Genomic DNA, 19,916 nt, shown 5'->3' on the forward strand with positions numbered 1-19,916 from the left:
GCACAAATGGTGTCACAAAGACTCAGTCTCTCTCCCTCTACTGCTCTCCCTCTATTCTGCTTTCCTCCATGTTGGCTTCATTCAGTAGTAACTCAAGGCTTTTATCATATTGGTATTGAAATGCCAGTGGAAAGAGAGGCCCTCTTCCTCAATAATTTAAACGAACGATCTACACACTATGATGAAGGGAATAGTGTTTTGATTGTTCAGTCCCGGGCTGTGTTCCTATCTCTGGGTATAGAGACTGAGAATGCGGAAGTAACCAGCCAAATCATGATGACGTTACCAGGAGAGAGGGAGATGCATGCTGGGCATCTAAGGAACGTGTGTCCAAAGTGCATTTACTTGATCTGTGAAAAAGACTGAGAAATTACAATTCAGCTAAAAAAGTGTAATCTCGGGATGATTGAATCAATGGGCATAGAGTGCCAAATCAGGAAATGTAAGAGCTGTTCTATAATTACTTAACTACTCGGAGTGTTGTATTCAGTTCTTGGCACTGCAGTTTACAAGGGCCATTAAATATTCATGAGAAAGTCCTAAAACCATGTATGTAGAAGAATGTACTAAAAATGGCTGAAGAAATCAAAGAATGTTTGCTTCGGAGAAAAGAAGATTTAGGAGCATATGGGATCTCTGTTTTCAAGTATTGAAAGTCCTCTTCTAACAGAGGCTGTCCTCTGTGTGACTCTAGAGGGTAGAGCACAGGACCAGGGGACAGACTTGGTTCAACATAAGAAACTCCCTGACCCTGAAGGCTGCCCAACAACCTGAATGGGTTGCCTCAAATCAGGGAGCTCATGGAGGCTAGACTCTATAGTCGGTAAGGCAAAAATCACATGCAGCCAAAATCACCTTGAAAATTACCTATAAAGAACGGTTACTATAGATCATGGGTTTGTGCCTGTATATGTATGTATAAACATACAATGTATTTAATAATGTACAACATAATAGAGAGCACAATCTTTTAAACACTGGCATGACAAAACCTTTAAGAAGTGTGCGGCGACCAAATAAAACCACCACTGATTCAAGTCTCCCATTCACATTCACTTTGGGGCACATACTGATTGGGTGTGACAATCACTCTTGCCTCCCACTCCTCTGCAAGCACATCCTTTGTCCCTGCTTCCTGGGAGAAAGACTCTTAATCCTTAGAATTTCCCAAGTAATAGGAGCATGTATTTATTCATGAGCCTCTTGGATCACACCTGAGTTTATGCTACGAGATGAGGTAAGTCAGGATGGGGGCTGGTCACCAGAAAGACTACATGATTGGAGTTTGGGGACTTGGAGCCAGCCCAACCTCCAGGGAGGGGTGGGGGGCTGGAGATTAAGTCCAATCCCATAACCAATGATTCCATCTATCATGCCCACTAAAAACTCTAGAGATCAGCTAAGTGTAATTTCCTGATTAGGGAACACATTGAGGTACTGAGAGAGTGATGTGTTCCACCAGGAGAGAGCACGGACGCTCTGCATTTGAGACCCTCCCACACCTTGCCCTATGCATCTCTTCATTTGGCTAGTCCTGATTTGTATCCTTTACAATAAAACTATAGTCACAGCATGGTGCTTTCCTGAGTTTTGTAAGTCTTCTAGTGAATTATTGAACCTGAGGGGTTGTGTGAACTTCTGAATTTGTAGCCAGTGGTCAGGAGCGTGGGTGGCCTGGGGACTCCTAAAGTGTGGCTGGCATCTGAAGACAGGGCAGTCTTGTTGGGGACCATGCCCTTAAGTCTATGGATATGACACTGACTCTGGGTGTCTAGCATCAAAGGCACACAGCAGTATTCCAGTTGGTGTCAGAGCAAGCGTAACTTAAACATGGGATGTGACTGTACAGTACATCTAACAATAATTCTCTAATACCTCCAAGAGTCTACTTTTTTAAACTACAGACTTAACAAAATTAATACTTTTATCTTGGCCCATAGAAAAGCCATTAGGCAATAGTCTTGTATTATCTTACTTTACGAAATTTATGTTTAAAAGAGGCAAGGGGGCTTCCCTGGTGGCGCAGTGGTTAAGAATCTGTCTGTCAATGCAGGGGACACTGGTTCAAGCCCTAGTCCGGGAAGATCCCACATGCTGCGGAGCAACTAAGCCCGTGCGCCACAACTACTGAGCCTGTGCTCTAGAGCCCGGGCGCCACAACTGCTGAGTCCGCGTGCCACAACTACTGTAGCCCGTGCGCCTAGAGCCCGTGCTCCGCAACAAGAGAAGCCTCCGCAACGAGAAGCCCACGCACTGCAACGAAGAGTAGCCCCTGCTGGCCACAACTAGAGAAAGCCCGTGTGAAGACCCAGTGCAGCCAAAAATAAATTAAAAAACAAAAAAAAAGAGGCAAGAAAACTGGAATCTGAGAGTCTTTGGCTCATGCAATTTCACATTACTGATTCAGGTTACCAGAGAGCAGCTAAGGTCTAGGGACGCAACAGCTTCTCCACAGTGAGGTCAGGCCAATTCGGAAAGGAAAACAGACACCCTCTTTCTAAATCAATCAGAATATGACCCAGGAGACACTAGCACCGTAATAACAAGATGGGCACTCCCATGCCTAACGGCTTAAAAGTTTGGCGAGATTTTTCTTTTCCTTTTTTTCTTTGAGAGAGATGTGAATCAAAAATATCCACTGCCAATTTCACAGAACTTTACAGAGAGGGCAAATCCCCTTGCAAGCTCTTTCAGGGCAGAAAGGACAATGCATTTTTTCCCAGCCCCTTCAGTCAGAGGCCAACAGCAGCAGTATTCATCCCCAACACAACATCTATTCAAATCCCTTAAGATGCCCCCAGAGATGTTGTCCTGCTCCCCCGGTGGTAAAGGGCAGGGAGTGAATTCCCAGAAAGCAGAATTGATCAAGGGGGGAAGTTATAGGGGTCCTTCTCAGCTGAGTGTAAGGAAGGACTTTCTGAGTGCTTCTCAGGATGTTTTCTCAGGGTGCTTCTCAGGAGATTGGGGATGAACTCCCTGTTACTAGCAGGTCTAAGCTCACGGTCACAGCCAACTCATGGGGACAACCGGACAAGGGGATGTGCAAACCCGATAAGGGATGAGGACATCAGAAGACATTTCAGTCCCTGCAGCTCTGACAGCCTGTGGTTCTGTCTGTATGTTCAAAGTAAAACCAGGGAAAATAATCCCATGCAATGAGACTCATCTGCTGTGTCCTTACCACAGATATTTCTCAACAATAAATCCCACTAGAGTACTTCCTGCATGATGTTATTTAGGGAAGTTAAGGGCGATTTTGGAACTACTTCAATGCTCTTAAATTCATTATCTAATGCTAATTAAAATGATCTGTTCTGCTGTCACCAAGGAAAATCTTGTTAGCGAAACTGATGAGTTGCAGCGAGCTCTCTGTCACCGAGCTGGGAGCAGATGCACGCTTACAGCACCACACATCCTATGTCACGGACAATTAAAGGCGAAGGGGAATTAACCTGGCCGTGTACCTGGCCTCGAGCAGGTTTCTAGGGCCAGCCACACATCTGACGAGCACTCCTGGATAGCAGGAGGCCTGCCTCTGACCCTCTATGCCACCTTGGGGCCGGCACCTCATCTCTCTGAGTTGGTCTATCTCAGCCTTATTCAACCTATTAAAATCACCACAGGAACTTTCAACAATTCAGTACCCTGGCTCCACCCCAGACCAATCAAATCAGAATCCCTGGAAACGGGGCCCAGGCATCAGTATTTTAAAGCTCCCTAGGTGATTCCGACGTGCAGGTAAGGTGGATTACCACAGCCTCTGACGGCCTCTAAGGACCCCTCCCTCCAGCCCTGTGCCCCTCCCCGTTTCCAGACTAATCAAATGATGAGAAGTCATTTGCTCATTTCATCACTCTCTTGCAGACACTGGTTATAATGAGTCTGATTCAACGGGACTTCCACATGAGTATCAGCTGTTAAATCCTGGAGGTTAACTACTGTTAATCATGACCACATGTCAGTTATTTCTGTACATGCCTAGCACATACCAGGTGCTCAGTACCGATCTGACAGATGAACAATGCAGAGGCCCAAAACTCCTTGTGCAGTTCATCCCATCTCTCTGCTTCACTCTGAGGGGCATTTTAGTTGTGTTGCTGCTCCTCAACACTCAGCAGAGCAAGAAGAGTTACTTACTAAAGTTAAATACTGTGTAAGACTCAACTTTAATAACAAAATAGCTCCAAATCTTGTTTAACCCCTTAAACAAGAAAAGTTTATTTCCCTAAATGCGTAAAACCTTGGCTTTCAAAACATGGTTCTGGGACCAGCACAATCCGTATCACCTGGGAACTTATTAAAAATGCAGACTCTTTGGCTCCAAACCATTATCTACTGAATCAGAGACTTTTGGGGTAGGGCCTAGAAATCTGTTTTAACAAGCCATCCAAGTGATTTGAGAACCCTGCCTTTATAAAAGCATTTGAGAGCTGATAGTCCAAGGTTAATATAGCAACTCCATGAAGCTGGCAGGGACACAGGCTCCCTTCTGCTCACACGCCTATAGGGTAAAAACCTTGTCCACATGCTCCAATACAGATGCTGAAGTTCCAGCCATCACATCTAAGTTCAAAGGAGTGAGAGAAAGAAAAGACCAGAGGAGGGCACTCTCTCTCCTTTAACGTGACTTCCTGCATGCGTACATTTATTCTTACACCTCATTGGCAAAAAAACTTTTCTGTGAAGAAGACGGAAATGTTTCTGAGTTGGGCAGTCCACCCAACCAAAAACTGGCGTTCTGTTTCTGAGGTACTGAGATAGGAAACTAGGTGTTTCTATCTCGACTAATCACCCAATGATGATAATAAGGAAAACGAAAACTTACGAGCGCTTTTCATGTCCAGGCACTGTGTTCAATACATCACATGACAGTATTCTATGGGGAATCGTTACACAGTATGCGTTCTTAGCCTCAAAGCTATGCTACTCTGATAATAATGCTGGTGGAGGAGAAGAAAGAAGATGAGCAATAACCAATATTATATATCCATTCTTATTTAGCAGGAATAATACAGCACTGGTTTTGCCATCACTTAATAAAGTTGAGCTTGCAAAGCAACACCCACCCCATTCCAAATGGCTGGTTTGTTCTTTCTAACGGTGCACGTTCAGTTCACTAGGACGGGTGTGTAGTGATGTCTGTACATTAAGAAGCTTGCGTCTTGGGCTTCCCCGGTGGCACAGTGGTTAAGAATCCGCCTGCCAATGCAGGGGACATGGGTTCGAGCCCGGGTCCGGGAAGATCCCACATGCCGTGGAGCAAGCAACTAAGCCCGTGCGCCACAGCTACTGAATCCCACGTGCCTAGAGCCCGTGCTCCGCAAGAGAAGCCAACGCAATAAGAAGCCTGGGAACCACAACGAAGAGTAGCCCCTGCTTGCCGCAACTAGAGAAAGCCCGCAGTGCAGCAACAAAGACCCAACACAGCCAAAAGTAATAAATAAATTAAAAATAAATTTCCAAAAAAAAAGAAGCTTGCGTCTAACGCAAGGGATCCAGGATTCGTGGGGCCTAAAGCCTGTACAATTTAGGATCTCCCCTTAAGAAAAAATTAAAGTATGAATACAAAATGATGTAGCAGGCTTTGGAATGCCAAGCAAGCAAGCGGCCCAGATGCTTAAGCCTCGCTGGCTTCACAGGAAATCTGCTCGCAGTCTAATGCCTCCCTTCTGGCCCAGCTTGCTGACTGCAGGCAGCACTGAGGACACCGTGCAGGAGATTGCAATCTCAGTGGTTTTCTAGCTTTTTGTTTGTTTTTAACAGCAGAACCCTGTTACAAAAAGAAACCTAACTCCAAATCTGAACGCGTTAAACAGATATTAGTGGGGCTGCTCTCGCTGGAGCCTAGGTGGCTGGTCAAGAGCCCCATCGGCTCTGCCCCCACCTCCTACCACAGTGCTGCTCCCCAAGGCATCTCAGGGCAAGCTGGGACCTGGAGCATCCCATCTAGAAACCACCTGATCTACTGGTGGGTTGCGGGTTAGAACTCACATCTATCCCAAGCTCCTTTCATTCTACCATACTAATCCTTCGATTCCCAGGCCAGGCCAGGCCTCAAACGCCTTTTGCTGAGCTCTCACCTTATCCCAAATGCATGATTTGTTGTACTGTAGAATCAAAGTACCACGTATTACCTGCTTCTAAGGTGAGTCAGGACATGCCTGTCCCCCCCACAATCCTGGTGGAGGAGGGCTGTGTACTCCTTGTATTAACTTAAGTCACCGAAGGTTCTTCCCCTGGAGAAGGTCCTTTCTCCCCTTCTTCCACCCTGCACCTCTGGCCGAGTCCCTGGCACACCGCAACCCTGTGACTTGGGAACCAAACAAGGCAAGGAATATCCAACCTATCTTGGGAATCATGAACACCTACAAAGTTTTACAAGGCATCTTCACATACACAATCTCATTTGATTCTGACCTCAACCCTCTGAAAATTTCAGGTACTATCTCTATTTTTATAAATAAGAAAACAGAAGTTTCTAAAGATTGTGACTCACATTCCTGGTCAGACTCAGGGCCGCGCTTCAAAGCCAGATCTTCTGAAAACAAACTCCAAGTGCTTTTCACTGCGGTACTGCTCTCAAAAACCCCTCCCAGGGGCTTCCCTGGTGGCGCAGTGGTTGAGAGTCCGCCTGCCGATGCAGGGGACACGGGTTCGTGCCCCAGTCCGGGAAGATCCCACATGGTGCGGAGCGGCTAGGCCCGTGAGCCATGGCCGCTGAGCCTGCGCGTCCGGAGCCTGTGCTCCGCAACGAGAGAGGCCACAGCAGTGAGAGGCCCACGTACCACAAAAAAAAAAAAAAAAAAAAAAAAAAAAAAAAAAAAACCCTCCCATTTGTAGTGAATGTTCTTGTTTAAAGAAGTCTACTAATTGAGGGAACGTGAAGCAGGTGGCTTGTTTTGTAGATGAGAAAACTGAGGACCAAAATCACCTGCCTAGTAATTGGCAGATCCCACGCTGGGTCCAAGCTTCTCAAACAAATCCAAGGCAACTTCCTCTACAAAGCAATCACCTGGAGTTGGCCCAGTGTCTCCCGGTGCTGACTCACACCCATCTCTGCATGACAAGACCACTAAGCAAGTTGAAACCCTGGACTTCTCTGCTGTTCCTAGGCTTTTTGGCCCAGGTGAATGACCTCAAATTACCCCTTGCTCCTTCCCAAGGAAACAACTCCCTCTCCAAGCTGCCTAGCTCTCAGCATTCTACCCGAAAAGTTGATAGACTTTAAAGGAAGGTGTTAACCACGGGCTACAGCTAAAGGTGCTGTTCCTATCAGGGTTATCTGCATTTAAAAAACAGCCAATTTGGGCTCAAGTGCTTTCACCCTTGCTTCCTAACCTGTGGGCAGAAGAGACTGCAGGGGGCCTGCAGACCCTACCTTGCCCCAAGCCCTAGCTACAAATGGAGTGAAGGCTTTTCAAACGTACACAGCTGCTTTAAATTGATTGTAAAATATGTATTTAAAAGTGGTAATGAATTCATGGACCTTCCTATGTGATTTCTTAGCCAATACAAACTCAAAAGTGCAAGTGTAATACTGCATTTGGGGGCAAGGGTTGCTGCAATGTTTGATGTCAAAAAAACTCAACAATGGGAACTCTGACTTCCAAGTCACGGCTTTGTGACAACAAAGCTTTCCAGCAATCTCCAAATCTCCCATGATTCTACCTGGCCACTGGAAAGCCTGGCCCTGGGACTGAGCCCCAACCTGTGTATTCAGGCCCAGTTCTAGGTCCTTTTCACATGTAAACTCAATTGAAGTTGAGTTAAACCTCACAGTGATCCAGTGAAGCCCCAGAGCGCTAAATGCTCTTGTTTTGGTCCCATGCCAGATTCTGATTTGATGCTACTTATTAAAAGGCGCACTTTACCCATTAACTAATCACCGGGGCCAAGTGAATGGTGCTGTGATTTGGGAGCCCTGGGTCACGTGCATCTGATGAAGGCAGGTCATGACGGGCTCACCCTACACAAACGGGACGACTGAAACGTGAGAGGAGGGGAGCCCCCAAAGAGGTGCCAGCCAGACCAAAACACACGTCCACCAGGTTACATTACACGCAGATGCAATGGGTTTCAACACATCTATGTTTAGAGCTAGATTTAAGTATTAAGCAATACAGATGGGGCAGAATAGTTGATTGGGCAAGAAAAATAATACCCAAGACTTGTCCATTTCCTCAAAAGCACTTCCTTGCTGTTACACAGGTCTTTAAAAATCATGTTCATTCTTTCTATCACTGTCTACTGTGGAATGTAACAGCAGCAAGTCAATGTGTTTACTGGCAGGTTTATCAATAAGAACATGAGTTTTAAATGCAAGAGGATTTCTATCTAAAAGCAAAGTCTGTTTTCAAGCATATGGAAGTCATTTAAAATATCTAAATTATTCATTATGCTTAATTATAGTCATCAAGAGCACAGTCAGATGATTCTCATAACCTTACCAGATTTCTATCACCTTCCACTTAAGTGCTATCACATATCGGCACAACGAAGAACTAATCATTTCCCCCAAGATAGAATTAATTCCCCTAAAAACAAGACAGCATGGACCAAAATTTCTCATTACCATGTTTTTGGAGCTCTCTTCGTCCACTTACATTCAGCAATGGGCATGAGGCCATGTTTAAACATTAGAAATCATTTTGATGAAAGATTCCAAACACCACTCCTTCACAGGGATGCAAGTGGAAACATCGGCACTATCTTCCAAGTCACTGTTTTGGGTACAAACATGCCCACAGCAATCAGTGTCTGTTTGCAAACTCTGGAATGCAGAGCAGAGCAGGCCGTTTAGTTACCATTCAGAAAAGACCAATCCAAATAACGTATCTACTGGTTGACTTCATTTAAACCCTTAAGAATTCATCTGGGAAAAAGGGTAGGGAATTTGGAGGCACTGTGGTGGTAGAGGTTTTGAATTTAGAAAAGGTGTCTTAGTTTCCTAAGGCTGCCTAACAAATACCGCAGACTGGGCGGCGAAAACAACAGCAATTTATCTCCTCAAACAGCTTCTGGAGGCTGGAAATCCAAGATGAAGGTGTCAGCAGGGTTTGTTTCTTTTGGAATCCTCTTTCCCTGGCTTGGGGATGGCCCTCTTCTCTCTTGCCTTCACATGTTCTTCTCTTTATGTGTGTCCTGATCTCTTCTTACAAGGACACCAGTCATACTGAACTAGGGCCTACCCATAAGACCTCATTTTACCCTAATTACCTCTTTAAAGACTCTATCTGCAGATACAGTCATTTTCTGAGGTACGGTACAGAAGTGGGAGTGGTGGTTAGGATTCCCACACACACACTTGAAGGGGACACAATGAATTCAGTCCTTAACAGATGGAGATGATTATAACCTGTTTCCTTACGTTAAACGGTTTCAGAGGTGAGAAAAAAGTTCAAGTGGCAGATTTTTGTGCTTATTTAAGTTCATTAGTTTTAGAAATAGTTTGATTAGCGGCTCAGTATAAACTGTTGCTGCTTTTTCTGAGACCCTGTACTCTCTTAACCATTATTCTAAAAATATACACACACTCTTGTCTTTGTAAGATGTACTCTTAAGAGTGACTAATCTGCTATAAATAAGATGTAACCTTTTCAAAATTTCATCGCAAACAGAAACAAGTGCCATCACATATTTTAAAGAGCCTATCCTTTGCGTTCAGGCAAGCAGGAAGCCTTATTCCATTAGGCAAACACACATTACCCCAGGCTTAAAGGGGAACAGGTTCTCCTTCATTCTAGGCAATGTCAGATCGATCCCTGAGAAAAGCATGGGGTGCAATCTGAAAGCTACAAAAGCTAAATTTTAAAATTAAAGACATTCTCAAAAGCAGGAAACTTTTCCATGGAAAATACATCCTCCATTCACCCAGGTAGGTTGTTCTCAATTTGGTTAAAACCATTTGTTGATTTCTGCTAAGAATAAATTAAAATGGTAGAAAGTCAAAACAAAGAAAGAAACAAACAGGAGAGAAGTCATCGTGAGTGAACAACAACAAATATCTGGAAAAAGAGGAAGCCACGTAGAAAGTTATCAGGGCCAAGAAAGCTGAATACCACGTATAAGCAGAGGAGCAAGTTAATTCTCACTCTGAGCTACAGAAAATCCCAGCGAGTAGAGGTGCTAAGTACTGGGAAAAGCTGGAGTGAGGCCTAGGATGGAAAACAGGAGGATTGGCTAAAACTGGTTGACTACCACTCCACACACTGGCAGAAGGCTGAGAGTTTATTTTGTGGACTCACAGTGGTTCCATTTCTTCAGACAAGGGGGTCCCAGGTATAAGAGAACATGAGGGAGACGTGCTGTACTCAGAGCAGGTGGGTTAATGAAAATCTGCACACAGTGTTGAGCACCCAGAATTTTGGCTGCCAGGTGGACTTCCCTCTAGAGGCACAGAATGGCCCAGACACAAGGCCCATGCATCCTGACATCTGGAGGACTCCAGTGAAACAGGAGCACCCATACCTCATCACCTGTGTAATGAGCGGTCAACAGTCCAGAAGGGCCTACCCCCTTTCTCATCAGTTTTAAATGTCTTAAGTATATAAAGGAGAGCCAAAGATCTCTCCCAGAAAGTCTCAAACATGAGAGACCAAAGTAAACAAAAAGTGCAGACACAGGAGAGAAAGCAAGGTAAAACAAACAAACAAAAAAGATAACATTCCCAGGGATTTAAGAGATACTTCATGCAAGAAACAAGAAAAGAACAGGTCAATGGAAGGGCTGACAGAGAAAGTGGAGGAAATATCTCACAGAAAGCAAAACAAAGAGCCAAAGAATTGAAAAAGAAAATTAGAGGATCAAATCAGCATTCGAAATCTGCAAAACAGATTTCTTTCAACGAGAGAGAATAGAGAAAATAGGGTTGGAGGAGGAGGGGGTTAGGGAGACAATACAGATACAGCCCCCAAATGGAAGGGCTTCACGTCTCCGACTAAAATCCTGAAGTACCCAGCACGAAGAATAAAGAGCAGACACACATGACACATAGCAATGCACGTGATCCTGAAATACAAGGAGGCTGGGGATAAAAAAAGTCCTGTAACCTTTCAAAGAAACCCCTCACAACCCCCCCCCCAAAAAAAGGCCACATATAAAAGACTGAGAATAAGAATGGCATTAGACTTCCATAGTAACTCTGCAAGCCAAAGAAAATATTGACCAATGTCTTCAAAATTCCAAGGCAAAATGAATTTCAAACTAGAATTCTATATCCAGCTAAACTAGGTGTCCAGGTGTGAAAGGGTAGAATAGACATTCAGACTTTAAAATTTTCCCTCATATGCATTCTTTCTCAGGATGCTACTAGAGATTGTGCCCCATTCAAAAGAGGATGTTAAGCAAGAAAATGAAATGCATGGGATCCTCAAATGGGCTCTCCATAGGAGACATGAAGGGAAGGCCTGGGATGAGGACGGCTGTGCTGCAGGTTCTTAGGACACTCAGAAAGCCAGGTGGCTCCAGCGGAGGTGTCTGCCAGTTGACCTGATGTACTGGATAGTGTGGAAGTCAGTATTCACTGACAGGTTAGCACAATTTTGGCTTCAAGTTTCTAAAGATTCAGCTCAAAATGGCCTAAATGATAAATGAAAGTTAATTTTCTCACATAACAGGAAGTTCAGGGGTAGGGCAGCTCCAGGAGTTGATTTATTCAGCAGTTCAACATCAAAGTTTCAGATTCTTTCAACCTTTTACTCAGCCATCCTCAGTATGCTTTCTGCATATACTAAAGCCAGCCGGCAGGAAAGGGACTCTGTTCCTTGTGGGTGTGAGACCAAAGGAACCTCTCCCAGGAATATACTTCTCTTCTGAGGTCCATTGGCCAGGCTCCTTCCTAAATCCATCACTGACTTAAGGAAAGGGCCCCTGGGATTAGTTCATACCAGTGATCTTTTGCATGAACCACACAAGGGAAATGTTTGTATGGCCTGCTGGAGTAAGGGCTGAAGCTGTTAAAATTTCAGCACATCTATGACCCACTGGAGGCACACTAGATGGGACATACTGGAGCCATCGGGAAAGGGGTTGACCCCAGAATAACATGTGAGCCTTGCCAGGCTGAAAAAAGAGGAAAATGCCTACTGGAGAAGAGTGTATGCAATTCTGATGGACAGTTTGAGAAAAATTAATTATAGGAATGTAGGAAAGTAAGCAAATAAAAATAAATGAGGCAATTTATTAATTCCAGGAAAAATAATGGTATAGGAAATGTCATGACAACTCACTACTTCCTTCAGTATTTAACAACTGATGTCAACATAATCATATAAACTGAACATCAATTTATCAAAGATGATGCAATTCTACTGGGAAAATGGAAAGAAAAGAAGTAGGGAGACAGTGGTGGTGAAGTCTCAATCTGTATTTTTCCATAACAGGAAGTTAAAAGAAAATGCCTAAAACGGATAGATTTTTTTTTTTTTAACCCACAAAAATCATATATTTAAAAACTTAGCAGAGCTAAAAAGAACTGAAAGTCGTTGCTTCTGGGGAGGACAAGGCAGGGGTGTGGAGGAGTGGGGCAGAAGAAGAATTTCTTCTTTCGTTATATGCTTCATAATATTCGAACTTTCCAAACTACGGATGTTATTTTTTTAGTCTTACAGATGGAACAAACAGCAGAATTTCTGTCCCCCTCTCTTTCCAAATGGGCCCTTTATACGGAAAACAAACACACAATATATCAGTCAAACAAAAGCAAGCTCTTCCCCATTGTCTCCCACACCACCCCCAGTTCCCCCAACGGTCCCACCTCTACCCTTAGACCTGGCTGGGTCGTGGTGGTGGGGGGGCGGGGTACAGGGTGGGGGTAGGAGGAGAATCCATGCCAAAAGAGAATTACAGGCATCGGCTCTTTTGCTCCTGCAGGGTTCAATGCACCCACAGGAGAGGGCAGCAGGTAACGTCCTGGCAGCTCATCCGTTGGGAGTAGTCCTGGGACCCAGTGGTCTGGTAGGAAAGGCACAGCTGTTCACCTGAGGTGTAACTGCAGTGACAGACCTGAGTGGGTGTCCTGTTACATCAGGCTACTTAGAGGAAGCCCCAAGGCTCGGTTTCGAAAGCAGTCAGGTATTCACAGGCAGGGCTACATGAGCCTGGCTATGAATTCTTCCAAGGTTTACCAATCCTTCCAAGCTTTGTTGCTTGGAAGCCAAATGTAGTTTTAAAATTCAAACATCCTACTTGTACTTAAATTCCAACTTCTGCACTATTAACAAATTTGCATATCCTTCTAACTCAAACCCTGTAGGCCTCAACTACTTCAGGGAAAGTCCCAAGAGAGAACGTCTCACTACAAGGAGCTATTTACTTGGAAGGCCCAGTTTCAAAGACAGGAAGATTTCTCCTGTGACAATGACCTTAACACTGCTACCCACTATGATCCCCTAATTCATTCAGCACATTTCCTCCTAAAAATCTTAACTTCCTGGAGTGGCTTGTTTCAAATAAAATCTAACATGGCACCCAATCCATAAGGCAGCTAGGAATGCAGCTGTCCTGGATGTAGAGTATCCCCATGACTGTACCCAACAAGCCCCAAGCCTTCCTGAAGTTCAGTTCAAAACCATTGACTGCCACCTCACTGCTCCCACCAAGGACTCCCCGTGGCTCTCCTTTACCATATCCTGCCTTCCTCTGAAGCAGGAAACTCTCAGGTTCCTCCTCCTCCATGAAGCCCTCTCAGACTACTGTTCACTGAAGATGTCTTCTCCCCTGAATCAATGCACACAACTATTTTACATAAATTTGGTTGGTCTCACTGTGCATGACTGTTAAACATTTTACATTGTAATTTGCTTACTATTCAATATGATAAAAGAGAAGGCTGAGATTTTTTTCTTAAAAAGGCCATTTTTAGAAATCATTTTATCAATAGATTCTTACACAAAGAAGAAACACATATACAGAGCACCCAAATTACCAGTAAGATGGACCCTAGCCCTTCTTTTCTGTACTGGGAAAACAGAAGAGGAAAAATAACTCCAACTTGTTCTTAACAGTTTCTACCTAGGCAGTCAGTTTTTCAAGTAGCATTTCTATTCCTTTGCTGGTGTTTTTGCTTTTTTCCAATGTGGGAATAAGGCTTTTCAATCCAGCTTTGACTTTATTTGCAACATCTTGATCAGAGCTCTGGAGAAGGCTGAAGAGAGAAGACAAAAATTAACAAACAAAAAATTAAATTTCATAAAAAACCCATAGATTGTCTGCAAATACTACCTTCGCACACAGTACAAAAAATTCATTGACTTGTGAGACAAGTTGTGTAACTACAAATACTTTTTTTTCCCATTGATCAGATGAATGATGGGGGCTAGTAGCCTATATTCTAAAACCACATAATTGGTCCTGCTTTCACTTTGTCTTAGGATGAACACCCTGCCTTAAAATTGTTCACTACATTTATTCTACCTTTCCTTCTCCACCTAGAAAAGCTCAGGAGCAAGGACCCTGTGCTTTATTTATCTCATGGCACCATGTACACAGAGCAGACAGTCAAGAAATGCTCAGAGTGACTGAATTAACATGCGTGAATAGGTGTACACGGAGGAACGGTGGGGAGCATGAAAGGTAAGCAGTTAATGAATGGCCTTCTTACTGAACTCTATTGCCAAAACACTGAGTGAAGGCGTAAAGAGCTTTACCTTGGAGCTTAACTGCCCAGATCTGAAACCTACCTCTGCCACTCAGTAACTATACAACCAAGAGCATGCTATTTAAATTCTCAAAGACTCAGTTTCCTGGCCTGCAGAATGGGAACAAAAGAACCCGCCTTCTTCACAGGGTTGTGTTTTGAGGCTCACGTGATCCTGTATCTGAAGCACCTATAGCCAGAGCCGGGCTCCTAGTTAACCACTCGATCAGTGTGACTCATTCAACAAAATGAGGTCAGCTCTGCTCTCTGAGACCTTGCTGGCGTACTTTATCACAGGTGAGCAGAGCTCTTCAGACTGGCAACAAGTAGGCCCCTTTCTCTAAATAGGGGCCAGGTCACAGGCACTCAACCACCAAACCCCAGGGCCGAATTTCCTATTCTCCCCCGACGTCCTCACGACCACGTTTAAATGCTGACCACTGAAACACAACCCAGAAAGAAATCACGTGGCATGTTTGAAAGACCCTGGTCCCAATAATTTCCATCATGTCCACAGAGAGGAGGACATGCTTGTGGAAGACAAGCAACAAGTACAGCTTTCCACCTGCAAAGCTGAAAAGTAAAGTGCCCTCTCAATAGACTTGTGACTCATAGGTGTTCGTATTTTATAAACCTTGGCTAAACACACAGTCACACAGTGCATAATAGTGACACAAGTTAATATTTACTGAACACACGCATTAAACATAATGCTAAGCACTATGTATGCATCATCCCATTTAGTTTTCATAACAACCTAGGATTATTATTAATCTCCTTTTACATCCAAGAAAGTTAAGGCTCAGAAAAGCTGAGTAATTTGCCTAAGGCCACACAGTGAGCTGGGACTGGAACCCAGGCAGTCTGTCTAGAGCTCATGCATTTAAATGCTAGAGAATTATGCTTCCCTGAGTTATTTTTCAGACTGCATACAAGGCTGATTTTTTCACCCAGAATGACACTTTGTCACTTACTCTAAAAAAGATATAGCAAAACAAACAAAAACAAACACGCGCACACACACATACTGCATGAGTTTTAAAGAAAAATATAAACAAGGAAAGAATTTTGCCAAACAAGCACATGACAGTATTCTAACGCCAAATAAAAATAATTATTATATTAATCAATTATTAATTTATCTCCAGTTTCACTTCCCTTTAGAACCTCAGATACTTCATGTTCAGATATTTCATATTCCCGTTTTAAGGAATATTCCATAATAAACCTACAGTATCCTTCTCATGTTTGAAATCCACCCAAGGGGAGCTCTGATTGATGAGCAATCTTTAAAAATTAATTTTGTTGAGGATTTTTGCATCTATGTTCATCAGTGATATTGGCCTGTAGTTTTCTTTCTTTGTGACATCTTTGTCTGGTTTTGGTATCAAGGTGATGGTGGCCTCGTAGGATGACTTTGGAAGTGTTCCTCCCTCTGCTACATTTTGGAAGAGTTTGAGAAGGACAGGTGTTAGCTCTTCTCTAAATGTTTGACAGAATTCGCCTGTGAAGCCGTCTGGTCCTGGACTTTTGTTTGTTGGAAGATTTTTAATCAGTCTCAGTTTCAGTGCTTGTGACTGGTCTGTTTATATTTTCTATTTCTTCCTGGTTCTGTGGCACATATACAATGGAATATTACTCAGCCATAAAAAGAAACGAAATTGAGCTATTTGTAATGAGGTGGATGGACCCAGAGTCTGTCATACAGACTGAAGTAAGTCAGAAAGAGAAAAGCAAATACGGTATGTTAACACACATATATGGAATCTAAAAAAAAAAAATGCTCTGATAAACCTAGGGGCAGGACAGGAATAAAGACGCAGACATAGAGAATGGACTTGAAGACACGGGGAGCGGGGACGGTAAGCTGGGATGACGTGAGAGAGTAGTATTGACATATATACACTACCAAATATAGATAGCTAGTGGGAAGCAGCTGCATAGCACAGGGAGATCAGCTTGGTGCTTTGTGACCACCTAGAGGAGTGGGAGAGGGAGCGTGGGAAGGAGATGCAAGAGGGAAGGGATATGGGGTTATATGTATACATATAGCTGTATAACAAAGTGAATCAGCAACTATACTCCAATAAAGATGTTAAAAAAAATTAATTTTACGGCATTGCCATAATTTTTAGTTAATTGAGTGTAATGAAAGAATGTGTCAGTAGGTGTTAACATTCCAAATGCCCAGTAAAGAAATTCATGTCAAAAAGTTCATGTTTCAGCTAATAGACTCTGGCTGTTCAACACCAACTGGAAAATTAGCTAATTTTAATGAGAAATAAACTAGTGATCCGTATCACCCATATATTTGGAGATACTGATATACCTAAAAATAATGAATGCCCGTTTGGAATGTACGTATTTGTGAGTATACGTGTACCAAATCAAAATATATATTGAAGAAATGCCTACAACATTTATAAACATATACAAATTAAACTGCATAGTAACTTGCATGTGAAATACTGTGGGAAATTCAAGCTGAGACTGGTAACTTTTTCCAAATCTCGATAACACAGCAGGGCAAAAAAAATCAACAGTGATTACTTCAAAACAACACACAAATCTATTTTAAAATGAATATCCTTAATAAAAGGATCTTATCTGGGAATAGAATAGATGGAAATCTCAATGACCTGTAAATTATAAACTCAACCTATGTCCAAACAACAATATACAAGTTAAGCATATGTCTCAATTCACAAATCATCAGTTTTCTATCATTTTAATTAGAAACAAAGATTAATTAGCATGCAGACTTTAATAGCAAATGCTTCTCGAATCCTTTTAGAATAGTTGAAAACAAAGTCAGTAAAGTCAGTCACGATTTGAAAAACAACTCTGTCAGTTTTTACAGGAACAAAACTAATCCATTAAAAAAGAATACAAGTAAACTTTGGCCTAAACCATAAATGTGGTGAAACAATCCAATGATGCCTTGTGAATGCCCTAATTCTATGATCCAAAAGAGGGCATATGAGAAAAACTGTAAGGACTGATGGAAGAGTTACATTTGCTCTCTAACATTTGGTATACTTGTCTAGACCAGGAGTAACCGACAGGAATGCTGGACTATTGGAAACAGACATTAGAACTGAGAAGTAAGTGTGAAGGAAGCATGCTGCGCACCCACGGGCATTGAGGACAAGGACCCTAAGCAGAAAAAGGCACACTTTCTACACACCTGGAAAGAATAATGGCTCCTCGATTGACACTAGCCCAGGACTTCAGGTTCTTCATACCAACAAGCTCTACGAGTGTTTTTGCAAAACAACCTGTAAAATAAACTTAATGAACATCATATACCCAGATTTAAACTCCCAATCTCTCTCCCTACCACGCTTAAAGCTGGAAACCTGTTTTAATGAGAAAGCTAATAAAGCGTTCTCACCCAGTATCACTTAACACTAAAAATTCTAGCTCAGCTTTATGTAATGCGTTTTTAATACAGCCATTTCTCTCCACTCTGACCCAAATCCTCAGCTATGTTTAGCAGTAATTACTCAAGAGAAACAATGACTTCTTATAAAATGCTCGCTTGGTCATGTTTACATTTCTTTGTACTATTTAATGATTTAACCCTGACCTGAAAATTATTCAGGAAGTAAATGTTTGACAGCAGCACCTCGTGTTTGGTTAAAATCAAGTTTCCCCTCAAGGAAAATGCTCACTGAGAAGGTGCCTTGAATACAATTAACGGTCAAATGACTATTCTGGCTTACACCTGGCAATTTCTCTCTACAATACTAAACATTCGTTCACCCATCAAAAATACGATTCATGTTTTGTTATTATAGTATATCTGATTCCCAAGGTCTCAGAGTGTATTATCTTATTCACTGTGCCACCTAAGTGTTAACTAACTCTTGGACAAAGGAGAAATTCTGAAGACTAGGATCTGGTACAGATGGAGGTGGGGACAACCCATCTTAAAGGCAAACATCTTGGGTAGGCAGCACGTAAAATTCAAAGATACCCAAATATGAGGAGCCTTTAAAAGCCAAGAGGCCCACGACTATTTTACTCTTCGTGGCACATGCTCAAGAGGGACAGAAATCAGCTGGTGAGGCAGACAATGTCTTCCAAAGGTGACCACAACAATATCTCCTGTCTGTGTATGCTTCTAGAATAGTGCCACTCCCCCATCTAAAGGTGGAACTGATGTCTTCTCCTTTCGAACTGGGTGGGCCTTTGTGACTGACTTACTCAAGAGAGTACGGTACAACTGCCCTTAAATAACTTCTGAGGCTAAATCATGAAAGTACCATGCACCTACTCTGTCCTTCTAAAACCCAACCACTATATTGTGAGGAAACCCAACAGCCTAGGGAGAGGAAGCGAGGCTGCTGGACTTAGCCACTGCCAGCCATTATGAAAGTGGATAATCCAACCCCAGGACAAGCAGCCCTAGATGACTCAGAGTAGAGCTTCTGAGCTCCACCAAACACTGACCAAATGACTGTTGTTTTGAAAACTAAGTTTTGAGGTGGCTTGTTACACAGCAACAGATCACCAAGACAGCTAGCCACTCATTTGGTGCTACATGAACATGACAAATACATCAAGTTCAAACAGATGTGTTTTAGGGTTGCCAGGGCAATTTAAATGAGGAGAAAAGTCACTAGAAAATTGCTTGGATTTTAAAAGCAAGACAACTTTTCTGACATAAGCTCAACTATGCACCAACTTTTTAATAATAAAAAGATAATTCAATACATTATTTTTTCTTCAAAATTTATTACCAGAAGCTTCCTCTTTTATAAAAAATTTACAGTGAGAAATAGGCCCAAGTCTCTGTTCTTAAAGTTAGGGTGAGAAGTAACAGTTCTATTACTATACTGGTTGCCTCGCTAGCCACTAGAACTGCAACTTGCCTCAAGACATAAATTCATGATCTGTCACTTTTTTCAGACACAGTAACAGAACGCCCAAACTGTTTTAACTCAGTGGGAGGAAGCCTCTTTAGTGGCTAAAATACCAGATGGAGTTTGGATTTAGAAAGAGAAGGTCTGGTCAAAGACAGGACTGAGAGGGGAATGATACACAAGTTTCCACTCATCAATAAATAAAAGATGCTGTCCTCCTCTTGAGAGCTGAGTTTCTACAGAGCAGCTGTAAGGTTTATGAAAAACCAGGAAGTGCCAAGGCCTGGCTTGCTCTTTGGTCATATATATTTCAATGCCAAATAGGCACCAGTTCAAAATTCTCTGATGAGGATAATTTTCTTCTGCTTATCCTTTCCTCAAAACTAAAGATAAATATGCTTTTCAACTGGGAT

At 42.8% G+C, this 19,916-nt stretch overlaps 1 protein-coding gene across 1 annotated transcript in view; it reads right to left on the reverse strand.

The window, feature by feature from the left end:
• Positions 1-12,966: 12,966 nt before the first annotated feature.
• PUM3 (pumilio RNA binding family member 3) overlaps positions 12,967-19,916 on the reverse strand; it is a 40,665-nt gene continuing 33,715 nt past the window's right edge. The window contains exons 17-18 of the mRNA XM_082843260.1: positions 17,823-17,913; positions 12,967-14,143 (exon numbers count right to left, since the gene is read on the reverse strand). Of these exons, the coding sequence (XP_082699386.1) occupies positions 14,011-14,143; positions 17,823-17,913 (224 nt within the window). The 3' untranslated portion in view covers positions 12,967-14,010. The remainder of the gene's footprint in view (positions 14,144-17,822; positions 17,914-19,916) is intronic.

This window comes from Leucopleurus acutus, assembly GCF_964270905.1.
Source record: "Leucopleurus acutus genome assembly, chromosome: 7".
Taxonomy (NCBI): domain Eukaryota; kingdom Metazoa; phylum Chordata; class Mammalia; order Artiodactyla; family Delphinidae; genus Leucopleurus; species Leucopleurus acutus.